The 17,947-nt window shown below is 34.7% G+C and overlaps 1 protein-coding gene across 1 annotated transcript in view; it reads right to left on the bottom strand.

Annotated features, from left to right (window-relative positions):
• Nucleotides 1-17,947, bottom strand: part of LOC107692624 (dystrophin-like) — a 101,683-nt gene that overhangs the window by 65,247 nt on the left and 18,489 nt on the right. The window contains exons 17-27 of the mRNA XM_016491777.1: nt 12,947-13,127; nt 12,217-12,362; nt 9,082-9,294; nt 7,983-8,096; nt 7,260-7,415; nt 6,882-7,052; nt 5,270-5,452; nt 2,189-2,323; nt 778-930; nt 519-680; nt 147-257 (exon numbers count right to left, since the gene is read on the bottom strand). Of these exons, the coding sequence (XP_016347263.1) occupies nt 147-257; nt 519-680; nt 778-930; nt 2,189-2,323; nt 5,270-5,452; nt 6,882-7,052; nt 7,260-7,415; nt 7,983-8,096; nt 9,082-9,294; nt 12,217-12,362; nt 12,947-13,127 (1,725 nt within the window). The remainder of the gene's footprint in view (nt 1-146; nt 258-518; nt 681-777; nt 931-2,188; nt 2,324-5,269; nt 5,453-6,881; nt 7,053-7,259; nt 7,416-7,982; nt 8,097-9,081; nt 9,295-12,216; nt 12,363-12,946; nt 13,128-17,947) is intronic.

The following is a 17,947-nucleotide window of genomic DNA, read 5'->3' as shown; positions in this document are numbered from 1 at the left end:
TAATTTCGTTGTGTTGCGGCTTGTTTCCGTTGCTTGTGGAGATTTTGTTGTGTTGTGCACTACTGGGCCACCGTAAGGAAGGATCTAGCAACATGACAAAAAAAAAAATTCAGCTATTAAAAATTATAATGATCCGTGACTCTTACATATGTCGCATCAATTTCTCCAATCACTTTCTCTGATGCGTCAACCTCGAAAGCCTTTTTCTTCATGTCATCGAGAGTCACCTCATGACCATTCAACTCAGTCTGAATTTTCTGTTTAATGAGATAATAATAAGGCAATAATAATTATCTTTAAATAATAATTAACTAAATAATAAATCAAAGATGTTAAGTGTACATAAAAATGTATAAATAAAAATATATACAAAATAAATAAAAATCCCTGAGACCCTACACAGGACAAGCGGTTTGGAAGAAAACCGCTAAATTAAATTAAATTAATAATAATAAAAAATAAAATATACAATAAAATAAATGTTTATTTGGCCCATATGTATGAGATGATATGAATACCTGTGCCTCCTGAGGTATCTGTGCAGCGTCTATGCCATCTGCTATGTAAGCAGTCAAATGTCGGTCAGTGGTGTTCAGAGAGTCCTGAATGAGGCGCAGGGTTTTGTCGTTCTCCTGGGCCCACTGCAAGCTCTTCTCCAGCTGCTGTCGCCTTTGTAGAGCCTGTTTTTGACATCAGAAAGCGGAAGAGAATCAAAACATGAGAAAATCCAATGAATATACTAAGGGTTTCAGCTGCAGCAATACAAGAAGTTCCTACCCTTTGCATTAGTTCATCCCAGCGTGTGTTGTAGTCCTCCAGTTTTTTGTGTATGAGCTCATCAAGGACTCTGCCATCCATAAGGGTCTGGGCTAATTCATGGATCTGGTTGCGGTTATATTCAGGATGCTCTCTAATCATGGTGTCTAAAGACTGGAAGGGAATGGGAAACCACTTTGATACCTATGATTTAGATGTCATTTGAAAACATAAAACTTAATAAAAGATGCTTTCCATGATGATAATACAAGATTGAATTTTTGGTATGACTATTTTATCATCATAAGTGCATGTATTAGCTCATAGGAAAGAAAAATCACAAATGAGATCTATTTAATATCTCACATTTTCTCCTAGGCAACTAATTGAGTTTGTTCTGGAAGCATTCCTCATTTTTAAAGTAGATTTGGATAAAAGGGTCTGCTAAGTCAATAAATGTTTTGCTAAAGTCTCCTAATTCTCAGTTTTGTAAAATGTGTGTAACCTCTAGAGCAGGGGTTTGTCAAACGTTTTTGTCAGTTGAACCCCTTAGATGTAAAATATTTCCTCGAAATACCCGCAAAGAAGTTAATATTTCAATAATTTAACAACACATTCGCATATTCGTGGTTCTCTGGTGTCACATCACATGCTAGTAAACAAATAAAATATTTAATAATTTTTAGTAAGTGTTTCATTTTTATTCATTTTTTTTTTTTGGTAATTATATACAGGGCTGCACAGCTTTGACAAAAAAAAAATTGCGATTGCAATTTGAACTGTGATTTGTAAAATAACTGATTTTGAACAATATTGTGATTCAGTTTTTTTTATTTTATTTTATTTATTTTAATTTTCAACTTAAATTATAATTTTCAAACATTTTCTTTTCGACAACACACAAAGCCCGGTTTGGAAAACACTGCTCTACAGTTTCAGAAGAGATCATCAATAATCATCTGAGAAACTTTTGAGACAAAGTGGAATCTCCAATAAGAATGGCATTTAGGTCGGTGTCCTGCAATATGAAAGAGTAACCTCTAAACAATAAAATGTTCCTCTGGGACAGAGTGACCTTTCCAAGTCAAACTCTTACCTAAAATGAAAACTGTGTCATCATTTACTCACGCTCATGTCATTCTAAACCTGTCTGCTCTTATTTTTCAAGTAGAATGCAAAAATAAATTTATTTATACAGCTCTTTTAACATCAACAGGTCATGGTGACCACAGGCTGTCAAGCTATAAAAAGGAAGAACAGAGCATACGACTCAATATTTGTTTCCTTATGTGAAAATCAGACCAAAAACTATTCTTTTAAAACAACCTAAAGTAACCTAATTTTTATATGACTGGCTTTCAAGAGGCTTCCTCTTTTGGTAAACGGTCTCATAATATCTCTGAAGTTCATCTCAAAGATTTTTAGCACTCACAGTCAAAGCTTCTTCTATTTCCTCTACACCTCCTTGAAGGCTTTCGGTTTCATCAAGTTTCTTCTCCAGTAGGTCCATCCAGGCATTCTCCAACTCCAAATAAGACAGCAGCTCACACCAGCATGCCCACACTTCCTACAACAGCCAGCAGAAATGGGCATGTGGTTAGTCAAACATATCACACTGGGCCTGGGTCCTGAGAATTTGATCAAAGGTTAGAAGAACCACATTAGTGGTTTGAACCGAAAGAGCCTGGCGCTGGCAACATCAAAGTCGTGGGTTTGATTCCCAGGGAACACACACACACACACACACACACTGATAAAGTGTAACTCTAAAAAGGACTTTAAGTTGCTTTGGATGAAAGCTTCTGCCAAATGAATAAATGTCAATGAACGAGACACTATTTGACTCCTGAGCACAACCCCATCACTGGCCCAATATCAAGCTCACCTCTAAAGTCTTGCATTTTCCATCGAGCCGGCTGCACAGTCGCTGGTAGTTAGAAGTCAAAACATCCAGTTCTGCCTTTAGGGCATCATGGGCCGCAGGAGGAGCCTTTGAAATGAAATTGGTGACTTTATCCGTCAGTAGCTTCACCTTTGTTTCCTTTTGATGGACTTCCTCTTGAGCCCGCTGAGTGGGAGAGAGGAGAGAAGATTACGTGAGCATTCAGATGTTTTCACCAAGGTTAGTGAACATCAGGATTCTCTTAAGCCTCTGTTTGCAAAGTTAAGCTAAGTTTGGCACTGGGACAGAGAGAATACCAGATCCCCGCTGTTGACTGTTGAACTTGGGAAGTTAAACAAAAATGTGCCCCATTTACTTCACTAAAAGCACAAAGCAACAGGATCACATAGAGGTGAAAAGCTTCTGTGCACCGAGACAGAACCGGTTAGGAAATGAATATATTTCAGTTGTCTAGATGTCAGTCTTCTGCTATCATGACAACTGTCTGGGGAGCTTCTCAGACACTTTGTTCTCAGTACAACATGTTCGTTTTTCTTTTCTTTAAAGTTTGGTGTCTCGGCACTTTCAGTGAATGGGGTACAAATTGGTGTCCCCTGACTGTTGTTAAAAGCAATAAAGACACAAATCCCATGTTCTCTAGTGAGATTAGATGTGTTAGATAAGCTATTATCAAACATAAAACTAACACAGCATGAAAAGTAGTCAAACAAAGTCTGTCTCCCTCTTAAAATGTGAATTTTGGCTTGTTCCACCTCAGTGGTCCTGATCTTTTTGAGGTATCCCACATTAGAAATCATATAATAAATGTCATAATTTTGACATACTTCAATCAACTGACATTCAATTATTTGTAGAAATAAAATATTTTAATACTTTCATTTATTGATAGTTAGTCAGTCCAAAAATCCAACCCTGTAACCATATGATTTTTATATACATGTAATATAATATGCAATATAATTTATTACATTTAGTTTTTTATTTAATATTTAGGCAGAAAGAAAGTAACTAAATGACAAAAACTAGCATTTAAAATCTAAACATGTCCCACATTTTGGTAACGTTTGCAAAATGTGCACATTTCCAATACAACAAAAAACATCAAATATTTCATTTAACTTTTTTTTTTTCTTTTTTTTTTCTATTTTTGCTGAAAAAGAATAAAAATGTTACTTTATTCAAGCTTTAACCGTTGTTGTTTTTTTAAAGCTCCTCAAGATACACCCACAGAAAAGAAACATCATCAATATGATCACAACTCTTTCATAGACAGCAACTAGAATAAATGAAAAACAAAGAGACATTTGTTTTGTTTCCCCTACTCAGATTGTTTCCCTAAGAAAAAAAAAAAAAAAACACATTAAAGCTATGTATCTATTTAATAATATCTCAAATTGTTAGGTTGAGTGATTTTTGTATGTTTTAACCAAATTCTTTCAAGACCAAATGATCTAAATTAATCATTTTAGCTCTATACTCTTACAGTTGTTTCTGTTTTTAATTTTCCAGAGATTAAGATCATTGACATTGACTCCATTAAGTTTTCTAAACAATGACATCTTCCTCTGAAGAAACATGTTTAAAAGGCGCAAACCTTCAGTTCCTCCACCGCCTTATGAAGCTCCTCAGGTGTCTTGTACTGGAAGTCTCGTTCCAGATACTCTTCCTCTGCCTGTGTGATCCACTCCTGCATTTCCTGCATCTCCTTCCTCAAACTCACCGTCATGTCCAGCCCTCCTTTCAGGGCTGATTTCTTAGCATATGCCTGAGGACCAACAAAAACGCATTTTTGTTTTAATGACTACCTGAAAACTGCAGAAAAATGCTCTAATAACATCAAAGTTTCACTTATATATTGCCTAGGTGTGAAAATGGCATGCGTGGGCTTTTAAAGATGACTAAATTGCACCTCACCTCTTAATTAATTAGTATAATGCACCGTAAGCCCATGTGGCCCACTAATTACCTGTTTGCAAATGAGCTCCCACTGAGCAATTTATTTTGATTAACAAGATGGTTTGATATTATAATTTGGTGTTTTGTAAATAGTATTCAATTGTTTTTCTGTTGAATTTTGCTGTAAAGATGATAATGGCAGGATTCATTGTGACAACTTACCCCTCATAATGTGACAACATTTTGAGGAAAAAGTGTACTTGTGCAAATGCTTTCTCTAGCAGCCTTCCCCCTTCAAACATCTAGTTCAAAATCCTGTTCAAAACCCTGTTAAATTAGATTTGCATGTATTTCATAAATTCAGGCAACGATCAACTGCATTACATGTGTTATTTATTTATTTATTTATTTTTAATGATGGGGCATGTTAGCACATGTTTTAAATTATATACATTTGTATATTTATTAATACCGTTTTGGCCTAAAAACAGTTTGATAATTTTATGAGACCTTACAATGTGGTGTTTCATAAATAGCTCAGTTTGTTTTCAGACACACACACACACACACACACACACACTGATAAAGTGTAACTCTAAAAAGGACTTTAAGTTGCTTTGGATGAAAGCTTCTGCCAAATGAATAAATGTCAATGAACGAGACACTATTTGACTCCTGAGCACAACCCCATCACTGGCCCAATATCAAGCTCACCTCTAAAGTCTTGCATTTTCCATCGAGCCGGCTGCACAGTCGCTGGTAGTTAGAAGTCAAAACATCCAGTTCTGCCTTTAGGGCATCATGGGCCGCAGGAGGAGCCTTTGAAATGAAATTGGTGACTTTATCCGTCAGTAGCTTCACCTTTGTTTCCTTTTGATGGACTTCCTCTTGAGCCCGCTGAGTGGGAGAGAGGAGAGAAGATTACGTGAGCATTCAGATGTTTTCACCAAGGTTAGTGAACATCAGGATTCTCTTAAGCCTCTGTTTGCAAAGTTAAGCTAAGTTTGGCACTGGGACAGAGAGAATACCAGATCCCCGCTGTTGACTGTTGAACTTGGGAAGTTAAACAAAAATGTGCCCCATTTACTTCACTAAAAGCACAAAGCAACAGGATCACATAGAGGTGAAAAGCTTCTGTGCACCGAGACAGAACCGGTTAGGAAATGAATATATTTCAGTTGTCTAGATGTCAGTCTTCTGCTATCATGACAACTGTCTGGGGAGCTTCTCAGACACTTTGTTCTCAGTACAACATGTTCGTTTTTCTTTTCTTTAAAGTTTGGTGTCTCGGCACTTTCAGTGAATGGGGTACAAATTGGTGTCCCCTGACTGTTGTTAAAAGCAATAAAGACACAAATCCCATGTTCTCTAGTGAGATTAGATGTGTTAGATAAGCTATTATCAAACATAAAACTAACACAGCATGAAAAGTAGTCAAACAAAGTCTGTCTCCCTCTTAAAATGTGAATTTTGGCTTGTTCCACCTCAGTGGTCCTGATCTTTTTGAGGTATCCCACATTAGAAATCATATAATAAATGTCATAATTTTGACATACTTCAATCAACTGACATTCAATTATTTGTAGAAATAAAATATTTTAATACTTTCATTTATTGATAGTTAGTCAGTCCAAAAATCCAACCCTGTAACCATATGATTTTTATATACATGTAATATAATATGCAATATAATTTATTACATTTAGTTTTTTATTTAATATTTAGGCAGAAAGAAAGTAACTAAATGACAAAAACTAGCATTTAAAATCTAAACATGTCCCACATTTTGGTAACGTTTGCAAAATGTGCACATTTCCAATACAACAAAAAACATCAAATATTTCATTTAACTTTTTTTTTTTCTTTTTTTTTTCTATTTTTGCTGAAAAATAATAAAAATGTTACTTTATTCAAGCTTTAACCGTTGTTGTTTTTTTAAAGCTCCTCAAGATACACCCACAGAAAAGAAACATCATCAATATGATCACAACTCTTTCATAGACAGCAACTAGAATAAATGAAAAACAAAGAGACATTTGTTTTGTTTCCCCTACTCAGATTGTTTCCCTAAGAAAAAAAAAAAAAAAACACATTAAAGCTATGTATCTATTTAATAATATCTCAAATTGTTAGGTTGAGTGATTTTTGTATGTTTTAACCAAATTCTTTCAAGACCAAATTATCTAAATTAATCATTTTAGCTCTATACTCTTACAGTTGTTTCTGTTTTTAATTTTCCAGAGATTAAGATCATTGACATTGACTCCATTAAGTTTTCTAAACAATGACATCTTCCTCTGAAGAAACATGTTTAAAAGGCGCAAACCTTCAGTTCCTCCACCGCCTTATGAAGCTCCTCAGGTGTCTTGTACTGGAAGTCTCGTTCCAGATACTCTTCCTCTGCCTGAGTGATCCACTCCTGCATTTCCTGCATCTCCTTCCTCAAACTCACCGTCATGTCCAGCCCTCCTTTCAGGGCTGATTTCTTTGCATAAGCCTGAGGATCAACAAAAAACACAGTTCATTTTTGTTTTAATGACTACCTGAAAACTGCAGAAAAATGCTCTAATAACATCAAAGTTTCACTTATATATTGCCTAGGTGTGAAAATGGCATGCGTGGGCTTTTAAAGATGACTAAATTGCACCTCACCTCTTAATTAATTAGTATAATGCACCGTAAGCCCATGTGGCCCACTAATTACCTGTTTGCAAATGAGCTCCCACTGAGCATTGAGCTCATCAAGCATCTTCTGTATTTTGATGGCAAACGGTGTCTCAGCTTCCCTCTTCAAGGCCAGTCCCACCTCATTGATGCCATTCAGACTTGGTTGGACAGTGTGGATGTCGTTCACCAGAGCCTGGCAAATCAAAGGAGAATGTTTGAAATAGATGGTCTTGGCCATCCTGAAAACCAGGTCATGCCAATGCATTGACCCAATTCTACTAGATAGAAGCGAAGCTATTGCCATTATTGCAGCTAACTTACCATGGGGCACAAAAATGTAATTTCGTGTTAAGCTACAGATTTCATGACTAGTAATATGAAAAATCATTCCCTGCCATTGCCTGAAAAGAGAAGGCAGGGTCTTTACTGAGTCAGGTCCCAACGGGTTTACGGCTTATTCATCCGCCGCTGCGGCTATATTAGCAGGTCTCCCAACATATTTTTGCAGATTTCATCTTAATGAGAAACAGCTCTTCCTCTTCCAGTCCAATGCTTTAATTTAGGCTACGCTTCGCCTCTGCATAAAAAGCACTCTCTTCTGAATTTTAATTTTTGGGCCATGTTTGTGAAACACAATGGTGAGTTTCACGGTTGTTATTTTAGCACATCTTGCTCTAGGTCAGTATAGCATCAGGAGCTCTATTCTAGTTTGAACCACAAACTTAGTTTTTATTGCTAAATAAATAAAGACTGTCCTCACCGTGCACTGTTCCAACTGTTTCTCCAAAGCCTCTGCATCTCCCAGAGCTGGCCATTCCTCATTCAGGAAAACATCCACTTCTGCCATCCACTTCTGCAGAGTCTTTGTGTCATTCTATCATGGGATGAAATAATGGGTTATCTGAAGATGCAGTCACACTTTCTGCTGCAACAGCCCATAGAAATATAACAAAAATGTAACAAAAAATATCAATAATATTAACATAAAATAACAAATCACACATATTCCTTATGTAATATTTCTTATCACTAACAATAGTATATGTGGTGTTTTTGGTAAACATGTTTTCTATTCATACTAAGTGAGGCAGTCGATCCTTTTGCAGTTTTATGCACTTATGTACTTTTTAAAAATATGTTTTGGCTACCACCTTTTTTATTTTATTTTATTTTATTATACTTTATTTTATTTTAGAAGTGAATGGGATGAAACGGCAAATAATCAAACACTCACTGTTTCAAAAGTATCGCCGCAAGGCATACAACACAATATGTTAACACGATTTGAGTTAAAAATGACTTAGTAACCTTTTCTGTGTACAGTAACAGTATAACAATGTACACAAGTTTGCTGCCATGACAATGTCTAAAATCTTTAAATGACCTTAAAAGTAATGAGAACAACTTTACAGCTCAAATAATACACATTTTAACAAAAGAATGAATGTGAAGTGTTTTATAATATTACAAGCTGCATATTTAAAGGTCTCAATCACTTGCAATGTAAGTGCCTCCGTGTAACCTTGATTTTTGCTCTTTTTAAAGAAAACAAGTGACAAATGCTGTTGACTGAGCTTAATTTCTATTGAACCGAGAATCGTCACCTGAGATATAAAACAGCAACCTTTAAGTAATAAATTTCTCTTCTCGGAAGAATGTAGTTCAAAACCTTATAAGCTTTCTGGGTAGGCAGCTGACTAGGTGTTGAGACACAGCCAACATCTTCAGGTGCCTGCATTTCAGTACATTTTACTTGGAAAGCACCCAGCGTGGTGGAGGTGAAGTGTGTCTGCTTCAGAGAAACTAGAGCCAGTGTAATTTGAGGAAAAGCCTCATCAGCATGTTGTTTCAGTACGTGCCTGGAACTGCTGTAATTTGGTCATGTGATCCTGCAGCTTCTGGATATTCTCCTCCAGCTGCTCAGACACACGCCTCCAGCGCACCATCACATTGTCCAGCTCGGTCCGGTACTTCTGACAGATCTCTGGAGGCGCTTTCTGGAACACCTGCTCAGCCATTTTATTGAGGTCATCCACGTCACCCTGATGGTCCTTCTGTGCTGCTTGAATTGCCTGAAAAATATTTTGGCACTCATTCAATGTGCATAAAAAAGTTAATTAAAAAGTAAATTTAACAAAAATACTAATAATAGATAAATAGATAAATCTATGAATACTGATTGATTAAAAAAAATTATAACAAATTACATGTTCCTCATGATCTACCATAGTAAATGTGTAATTTTGGTAAATATGTTCCATATTAATAATATCTAATCATCAAATTAAGTGGTACAATCTACTTGAAATCTCCTAGAAACCAAATAAGCCTACTAGAAACCAAAGTAACATTGATTTCTGTTGATTAATATTTATTTCATTGATACTAAATATTACCATAAATGTTTGTAATTGTTTGAATTTACTTTCTCATATCCCAGATTAATGTGCATATCACACATGGAATCTTGTACAATTTAATAATGCTTTCAGCCCCATTTAACACATTCACTATTAAAATAAACACATTTTAAAACGAATGGAATGGTTTGAATTAATTTTGCATAATTCTGCAGATTTTATTTAAAAATCAGAACACAAACTGCAAATAAAGTCAGTAGATTCTGTCAATAAACTATTTGTATGTGTAAACAACCACTATTCAAATATTTGGGGTCTTTAATATTTTTAAATGTTTTTTTTATGTTGTTCACAAAATATGCATTTATTTGATCAAAAATACAGTAAAAGTAGTAATACTGTAAAATATTATTACAATTTAAAATAACTGTTTTCTATAAAGTTAAATAATGTTATTGTCTCCTGTTAGGTTTATGGACTAGTTTTGGCCACTAGAGGCACTCATTGTGTTTTATTTTAGTTTCCCGCCATTGCATCATGTGCTATTGTTCTCACCTGTGCCTCATTTCCTGTGAGTGTATTTAAGTTTCTCTGTTCCTCTGTTTTTTTTGCTCAGTGTTTGTTATGTTGAGACCAATCTCTCCAGTCTTCTGGTAAATCCCTCTGTGATTTTTCTCGGGATTTATTTGCTCTGTTTGATTATCTGTCTTTTGCATCTTGATGTCCTTATTTTTACCCCTTGGAATTTTTTTTATTTTTATTTACCCTTTTGGGAAACACCATTTGCCCTTTGATGTTTCTAGACATTCTTTTGGATTTTTTGTACTGACTCTTTGGAACTATTTGGAGTTTCTGTTTGGAATTACTTCATCATTTTTGCATTGACTCCTTGAAACATTTGGAGATTCTGTTTGGAATTACTTCATTTATTGCATTGACTTCTTGAAACTATTTGGATCTTCTGTTATGGAACCCCTTTCTGAACTAATTAAATGAGACATTAAGTTTATTCCCTGACTGAGCTCTCATTTCTGCAATTGGGTTCTCTACCTTCTCCTACATTCAGCCCTCAAAGCCCTGTTCTAACCTTGGTCCTTACAGTCTCCCAAAAGAAAGAATTGACTCTGAACAGTTTAAATGAGTTGTTAGCTATTTGAATCCCAGTTCTGTGACGGCTACACGTCATGCAGTAACAATTGCATAATACCTGTCTATGTTTTACGTTGGCCAGCCGCGAACAACTTGACCTGCTCTCAAATACGTCATTTTACGGATAACTCCTTCTCTAATCTCGGGGAGTTCATTGTGGGATTCATAAAACGATTGCTCTTAAAAAGTGTCTCACTGAATCTCAACCTACAAGTAAGATAAATAATAGATGTTTATATTTACTAGTGCTGGGCAGCGATTAATCGCATCCAAAATAAAAGTTTTTGTTTATATGCGTGTACTGTACTGTGTATATTTATTATGTATATATAAAAACACACATGTACAGTATATATTTTGAAAATATTTACATGTATTAACATGCATATTTATATTGATATAATTTATATTATATATAAATATATTTACGGTATAAAAACATTTTTCTTAAATATATACGTGTGTGTATTTATATATACATAATAAATATACAGTACACACACATATTATGTACACAACTTTTATTTTGGTTACATTGGAACCTAGATTTAACATTTTATAAATTTGTAATACAACAATATGATTAATCGCGATTAATCATTGCCCAGCACTAATATTTTCTATCGAGTGTTCAAAATACTGAAATATGGCAATGGGCGTATCATTTCTGTATGCGGCAGACCAATCACAACAGACTGGGCCATCTGTCCAATCAGAGCAGAGTAGGCTCACAGAAAGGAGGATTTTAGAGAGACTGAATCTTAGAACTGCTTCAAAAGAAATCTTTTGAGAATCGTTGGAAAATGTGGTGATATTAAATGCATATTTTGAGAAAAGGAAAGCGTTGTTTGACCTTGCATGCATGTAAACCTATTGTAGGATACTCCCAAAACAATATTATGCACCTTAAAAATTGCATAATAGGGGCACTCATAGTGCTGTCAAACAATTAATCGCGATTATCCAAAATAAAAGTTTTTGTTTACATAATATATGTGTGTGTACTGTGTATATTTATTATGTACATATAAATACACACACACATATGGTATATATTTAGAAAATATATACATGTATTTATATGTATATATTTATATTCATATAATTTAATTTATATATAAATATATTTAATATATAAACATGACATATTTTTCTTAAATATATACATGCATGTGTGTGTATTTATATATACGTAATTAATATACACAGTACACACACATATATTCCATAAACAAAAACTTGTATTTTGAATGCGATTAATCGCGATTAATCATTTGACAGCACTAATTTTAAACTTAATTTTTACTTAATTCTTATTTATTAAATAAATTTAAAAGTAGCCACTTTTACTGTCTTCAGTGTCAAATGATTCTTCAGAAATTATTATAATTATTCTAATGTAAATATATTCAACAGAGATGTCATATATATATATAATAATCATTGTTTTAAATGAGTCTTAAGCGCTTCAGTAAAATCTCATACCTTGATGTCTTTGAGCCTCTGCTCCATGACAGGGTACTCAGTCACTGCTGTGGAGGGGATGGCTAGTTTATTCTCACACTGCTGCAGCCAGGCCAGCAGCGCTGCCATCACATCCTTATAACGTGCTGGTGGAAGACTAGACTGGACTAATACAAGAGAAAAGAAAACAAAACATGTCTGAACACAATCTCCAACCAGCAGTCCTGCAGTTTTCCACAAATCATGAATGTCCATCATTCACAACATTCAACAAATGCCCCACTTCCTATATGTTTGTTTTTCACAAACAATTCATTATCAAATAATCTGATTATGTTTCAGCAATTATTCAAAGGTGAAGTACTGTCAGAATAATTTGTAATCACATTTTAGCATTCTGCATAATTCTGAAGATTTTCTCACACAATCAGCATAGAAAATAGTTTGAGAATCTTTCTAAATTGTGTAGAAACTCATTAGACATGAACTACCTGTCAGCCAGAGAGTACTTATAAATCAGAACAAGGCCATGAAAGTTTCAGACGCTTTTGTAGCATAATAGGATAGAGATGCTCATTGATTTGAAAGATTTATGAAAATGCTGCCAGCTCAGAGGCTAACGTAACCAAACCAGACCACACTGCAGTCTGAATCCTACGTACAAGTGCTGTCATTGTACAGTATGTGAGTGATCCACTTTTAAACTCCCTCAACGTTAACCCAAATAGCATAGCACTAGACAACCCCTCACCCAGAACAAGCTGTCTTTCCCTGGCCCTCAGGTCCTCGAGGACATGGTGGTAGTGCTCTTGGAAGGCAGAGATGTCAGCATCAAAGAGAACAGGCGTCTCTTCTTTCTGCTGCAGCTCCTGAAGTTGTTCATGCAGCTTGTCCACTTGCGGTTGTAGAGCGGAGAGACGAGCGATCTCATCCTGTGAAAGGTAATAAAGCATTGGGCTTGTAACGTTTCAAGCTAAGTCACATAATGGCACAAATACTGGCAGGAAAATGGCCCCATCTTTTTGCTGTCAGCCCTTGTCACCTGAAGTGGGAACAAACATGAATATTTAGCACTTATAACTTGACTCATAACTTCAAAATGTCTATACTGATTCAAATACAAAGAATATTGTTTTGTTGCGAGGCAAATGTTTTTACAGACTTCACAAATTCAATAAAAACTTCATAAAATCTCATCTTTAGCTTTGAGTTTTCTCTTCACAACTCTTTCATTGCATCTTCTGTCCTTTAGTAAAGCGTATATAGAGCTTATTTATGATATGCTGTATATAAATTACAATTGCAATAAAATAGCTATAATAAAACTGTATCTTTATTGATCCAATAAAAATAGTAACGTTGTAACTTAAATTATATTACTGCTGTCTGCTACCATATGAGATTCTCTGTTTCCTTTTTTTTCGAGATAGGCTGACGTGAAATATCAAAATTTGTATCATTTTTTATAATTGATATATATTATTTTTGTAATTGAGAGAGAGAGATTATTGTATATCAACATTTGCTGAGAAAAAAAAAAAATATATATCTTTTCTCTGCAAATGTTTATATACAATAATAATATATATATATATATATATATATATATAAAGAGAGAGAGAGAGAGAGACATTCATAAAATGACAACATTCATAAAGACATTGACAAAGACCTGAAGTATAATTTTGATGAAAAATAAAAAAACTAATTTGACCTCCAAACCAAACTCCAGTGTTATTCGGCCCTAAATAGAACCACCAAATTGGCAAATTACTTATCAAACACTTAAAAGAAAGACAAATCCTTTAAAAATATCGACTACGACTTAGAAATAGAGAAAGGAAGACATAAAAAATCCTGGATACTGAGAGAACAGCGACTATGCAAGCACTGTGACTTAAATCAAATAGAGGATGAGAAACACTTTCTTCTTGTCTGCCCCAAATACACCACAAGGCAAATATTCTCTCCACAATTTGAAGTATTGCATTGTTCATTTTTTTCTCTGGATGACTCCGTGAAACTATGCTATATACTTGGAGAGGATGAGATGGCAGTCAAACTAGCTGCAAAATATGTATACACCTTACACACCATACGAAATGGTTAATTAATTTGCTTTATTTGACATTCCTCATTGTATATATATGTAATTATTGTTATTAATATTAGAAATACTGTCTGCTGTTGTTATTTTTATTTTATTGTATTTATTCATTTATTTTCTCTTATTTATTACTCATTTTTGTCTCCTTTTTTACTTTGATGGTGTAATCATATTCTGTATTGTACACATGCTTTGGAAAAATGCTTTGGCAATACTGTAACACAAATGTCATGCCAATAAAGCAGAGAGAGAGAGAGCGGGTAAAAGAAGTATTGAACACGTCACCATTTTTTTCAGTAAATATATTTCTAAAGGTGCTGTTGACATAACATTTTCACCAGATGTTGGTATCAACCCAAGTAATCCATACATACAAAGAAAACAAAACAAATAAGTTCAGAAATGAAGTTCTGTGTAATAAAATGGAATGACCCAGGGAAAAACACACTTACTGAAATTTATTTAATACTTCATACAAAAGCCTTTGTTGGTAATGACAGCTTCAAGACACCTCCTGTATGGAGAAACTAGTCGCATACATTGCTCAGGTGTGATTTTGGCCTATTCTTCCACACAAATCTTCAAATCTTGACGGTTCCATGGGCCTCTTCTATGAACTCTAATCTTTAGTTCAATTTCAGAAATTAAGTTCTGTGTAATAAAATGGAATGACCCAGGGAAAAAGTATTGAACACGTTTACTGAAATTTATTTAATACTTCGTACAAAAGTATTTGTTGGTAATGACAGCTTCAAGACGCCTCCTGTATGGAGAAACTAGTCGTATGCATTGCTCAGGTGTGATTTTGGCCCATTCTTCCACACCAACAGTATTTAAATCTTGAAGGTTCCATGGGCCTCTTGAACTCTAATCTTTTCCATAGATTTTCTATTGGATTTAAGTCAGGTGATTGGCTGGGCCATTCTAGCAGCTTTACTTTCTTTCTCTGAAACCAAATGAGTTTCCTTGGCTGTGTTTGGGATCATTGTCTTGCTGGAATGTTCACCCTCATTTCATCTTCATCATCCTGGTACATTTTTCCATTCATCCTTCCTTCAATTATATTAATTTTGCCAGTGCCACACCCTGATGTTTTTGGGGTGATGTGCAGTGCTATTTGACCTCCAAACATGGTGTATATTATGGCATCCAATGAGTAAAATTTTGGTCTCATCTGACCAGACTATATTCTCCCAGTATTTCACAGGATTGTCTAAATGTTGTGCAGCAAACTTTAAACAAGCTTCAACATGCTTTTTCTTCAGCAGTAGAGCCTTGCATGGTGAGCGTGTATACAGGCCACGGCGGTTGAGTGCATTACTTATTATTTTCTTTGAAACAATTGTACCTGCTAATTCCATGTCTTTCTGAAGCTCTCCACAAGTGGTCCTTAGCTCTTAGACAACCCTTCTGATAATTCTTTTCACTCCTCTGTCAGAAATCCTGCGAGGAGCACCTGGTCGTGGCCGGTTTATGGTGAAATTATGTTCTTTCCACTTCCGGATTATGGCCCCAACAGTGCTCACTGGAACATTCAGAAGTCTTGAGAGAGCTCTTTGCTTTTACCCATCATGAAATGTTTCTTGTGTTACACGTTGGTCATGAGACACCTTTTTATAGGCCATCAGTTAAAACTGAACCAGCTAATATTAATTTCCACTGACAAGGGGCAGGATTGCTTTCTAATTACTGATAGGTCTCAGCTGGTGTCTTGGCTTTCCATGCCTTTTTGCACCTCCCTTTCTTCATGTGTTCAATACTTTTTCCCTGTGTCATTCCATTTTATTACACATAACTTAATTTCTGAACTTATGTGTATTGTTTTCTTTGTATGTATGGGTTACTTGGGTTGTTACCGACATCTGGTGAAAATTTCATGTCAACAGCACCTTTAGAAATATATTTACTGAGAAAAATGGTGATGTGTTCAATACTTATTTTACCCGCTGTATATATGTATGTATTTATGTATATATTTATATGAAACACAGCATATAGTATATATTGACTATTATATATTGTACTATAATTACTCTGTGAATATTGATATACAATAATGATTTAATTGATAACTATTAATATAACTATATTCATTATTATGCTTATGTGGGTATATGGAGGGTTAGAGTCAGTCTTCATATATGTGAATGTGATACCTGAGGCATAGTAAGATAAGGAATGGGTTAATCACATCAAATGATAAAATTATCACAGACACTCAAGGTCTTTAGGGAGACATGTCTCTTCTGAAAGACATTACAGAAACAAGGATCTGGTAAAGAGACAGAAGCGAGAAAGACATTCATATAGGAAGCTGTCAGGTACAGATACTCAAGGATAAAAGAGGTAAGAACAGATGAACAAAGAAAGACTTTAAACCTGCAGAGCTTTGATCACTCAAAACTTTTTTAATCACACAACTTGTTTCTGTCCCTGATGATATATCATATTCATTAATCTAACAGGCCACGTCTACCCCACTGAACATAGACCACAGCCATCAGAAAGTGGAAATGTGTTCCTTTTTCAATTAAATCATCAAATATAAGTACCATCATCAGAGCTAAATCTAACTGCAGTTAAAATTCACCAGCCAGGCCAGCCAGAGTCCCCGTCAAAGGGGTCATTTTAAGAGAAATTGATTTTCCTTGATCTTTTGACATGAAAGATAGAATTATTGTTTGAATTGTTTTGTGAACCTGTCAAAATGTAATGAAAAAAGAAAAGAGGCAACTATATTGGACCCGTCAACAAAACCCAGAACCCATAACTAAGTGTTTAACATCTCATGCACTTATTTTTTAATAAAAACAAGACAAATTATTTTAAAAAATTACCCCTTTGAATAAAATTCTGAAAAAAAAAACTTTAAGAATAAACTATAAGAATTACTTGTTAAAACAGAAGAATGTAGTTAACAATTTTCAAAGAAATAGTTCACTCAAAAATGAAGATTTGCCGAAAGCTTACTCACCCTCAGGCCATCCAAAATGTAGATGAGTTTTATTTAGAAGCAATTTACATCACTTGCTCACCAATGGATCCTCTGCAATGAATGGGTGCCATCAGAATGAGAGTTCAAACAGCTGATAAAAACATCACAATAATCTACAAGTAATCCACACAACTCCAGTACATCAACTAACATCTTGTGAAGTGAAAAGCTGTATGTTTGTAGGAAACAAATCAATCATAAGGTGTTTTTAATTTCAAACCATTGCTTCCAGCTAAAATACGAGTCCTCGATCCATAAAATTGCGTTCTCCAAAAAAGTAGTATTTTCTGAATCAGGAGAAGAATATGCACAGATCAAGGAGCGTTTACAAGTGAAAACAGTTCTAAACAAATACAAAGAACAACAGGGGATGGACTTTTTCAAATGGAGAAAGCTTTATAGTTGATTTTGGACAGAAGCAAAGTTTTTTTTTTAATTTTTTTTTTTACAAACACAGCTTTTCACTTCACAAGACATTAAAGGGGTCATATGACGTTGCTAAAAAGAACATTATGTTGTGTATTTAGTGTAATGCATTGTGTTTATGTGGTTTAAGGTTTTTTTTTCACATAATGTACATTATTGTTTCTCCTCTATGCCCCGCCTTTTTGAAACGCATCGATTTTTACAAAGCTCATCGTTCTGAAAAG

Source organism: Sinocyclocheilus anshuiensis, unplaced genomic scaffold (assembly GCF_001515605.1).
Source record: "Sinocyclocheilus anshuiensis isolate Anshui unplaced genomic scaffold, SAMN03320099.WGS_v1.1 scaffold50, whole genome shotgun sequence".
Taxonomy (NCBI): Eukaryota; Metazoa; Chordata; class Actinopteri; order Cypriniformes; family Cyprinidae; genus Sinocyclocheilus; species Sinocyclocheilus anshuiensis.
The sequence above is the reverse complement of the archived record's forward strand: the minus strand, read 5'-3'. Positions and strand labels throughout refer to the sequence as shown.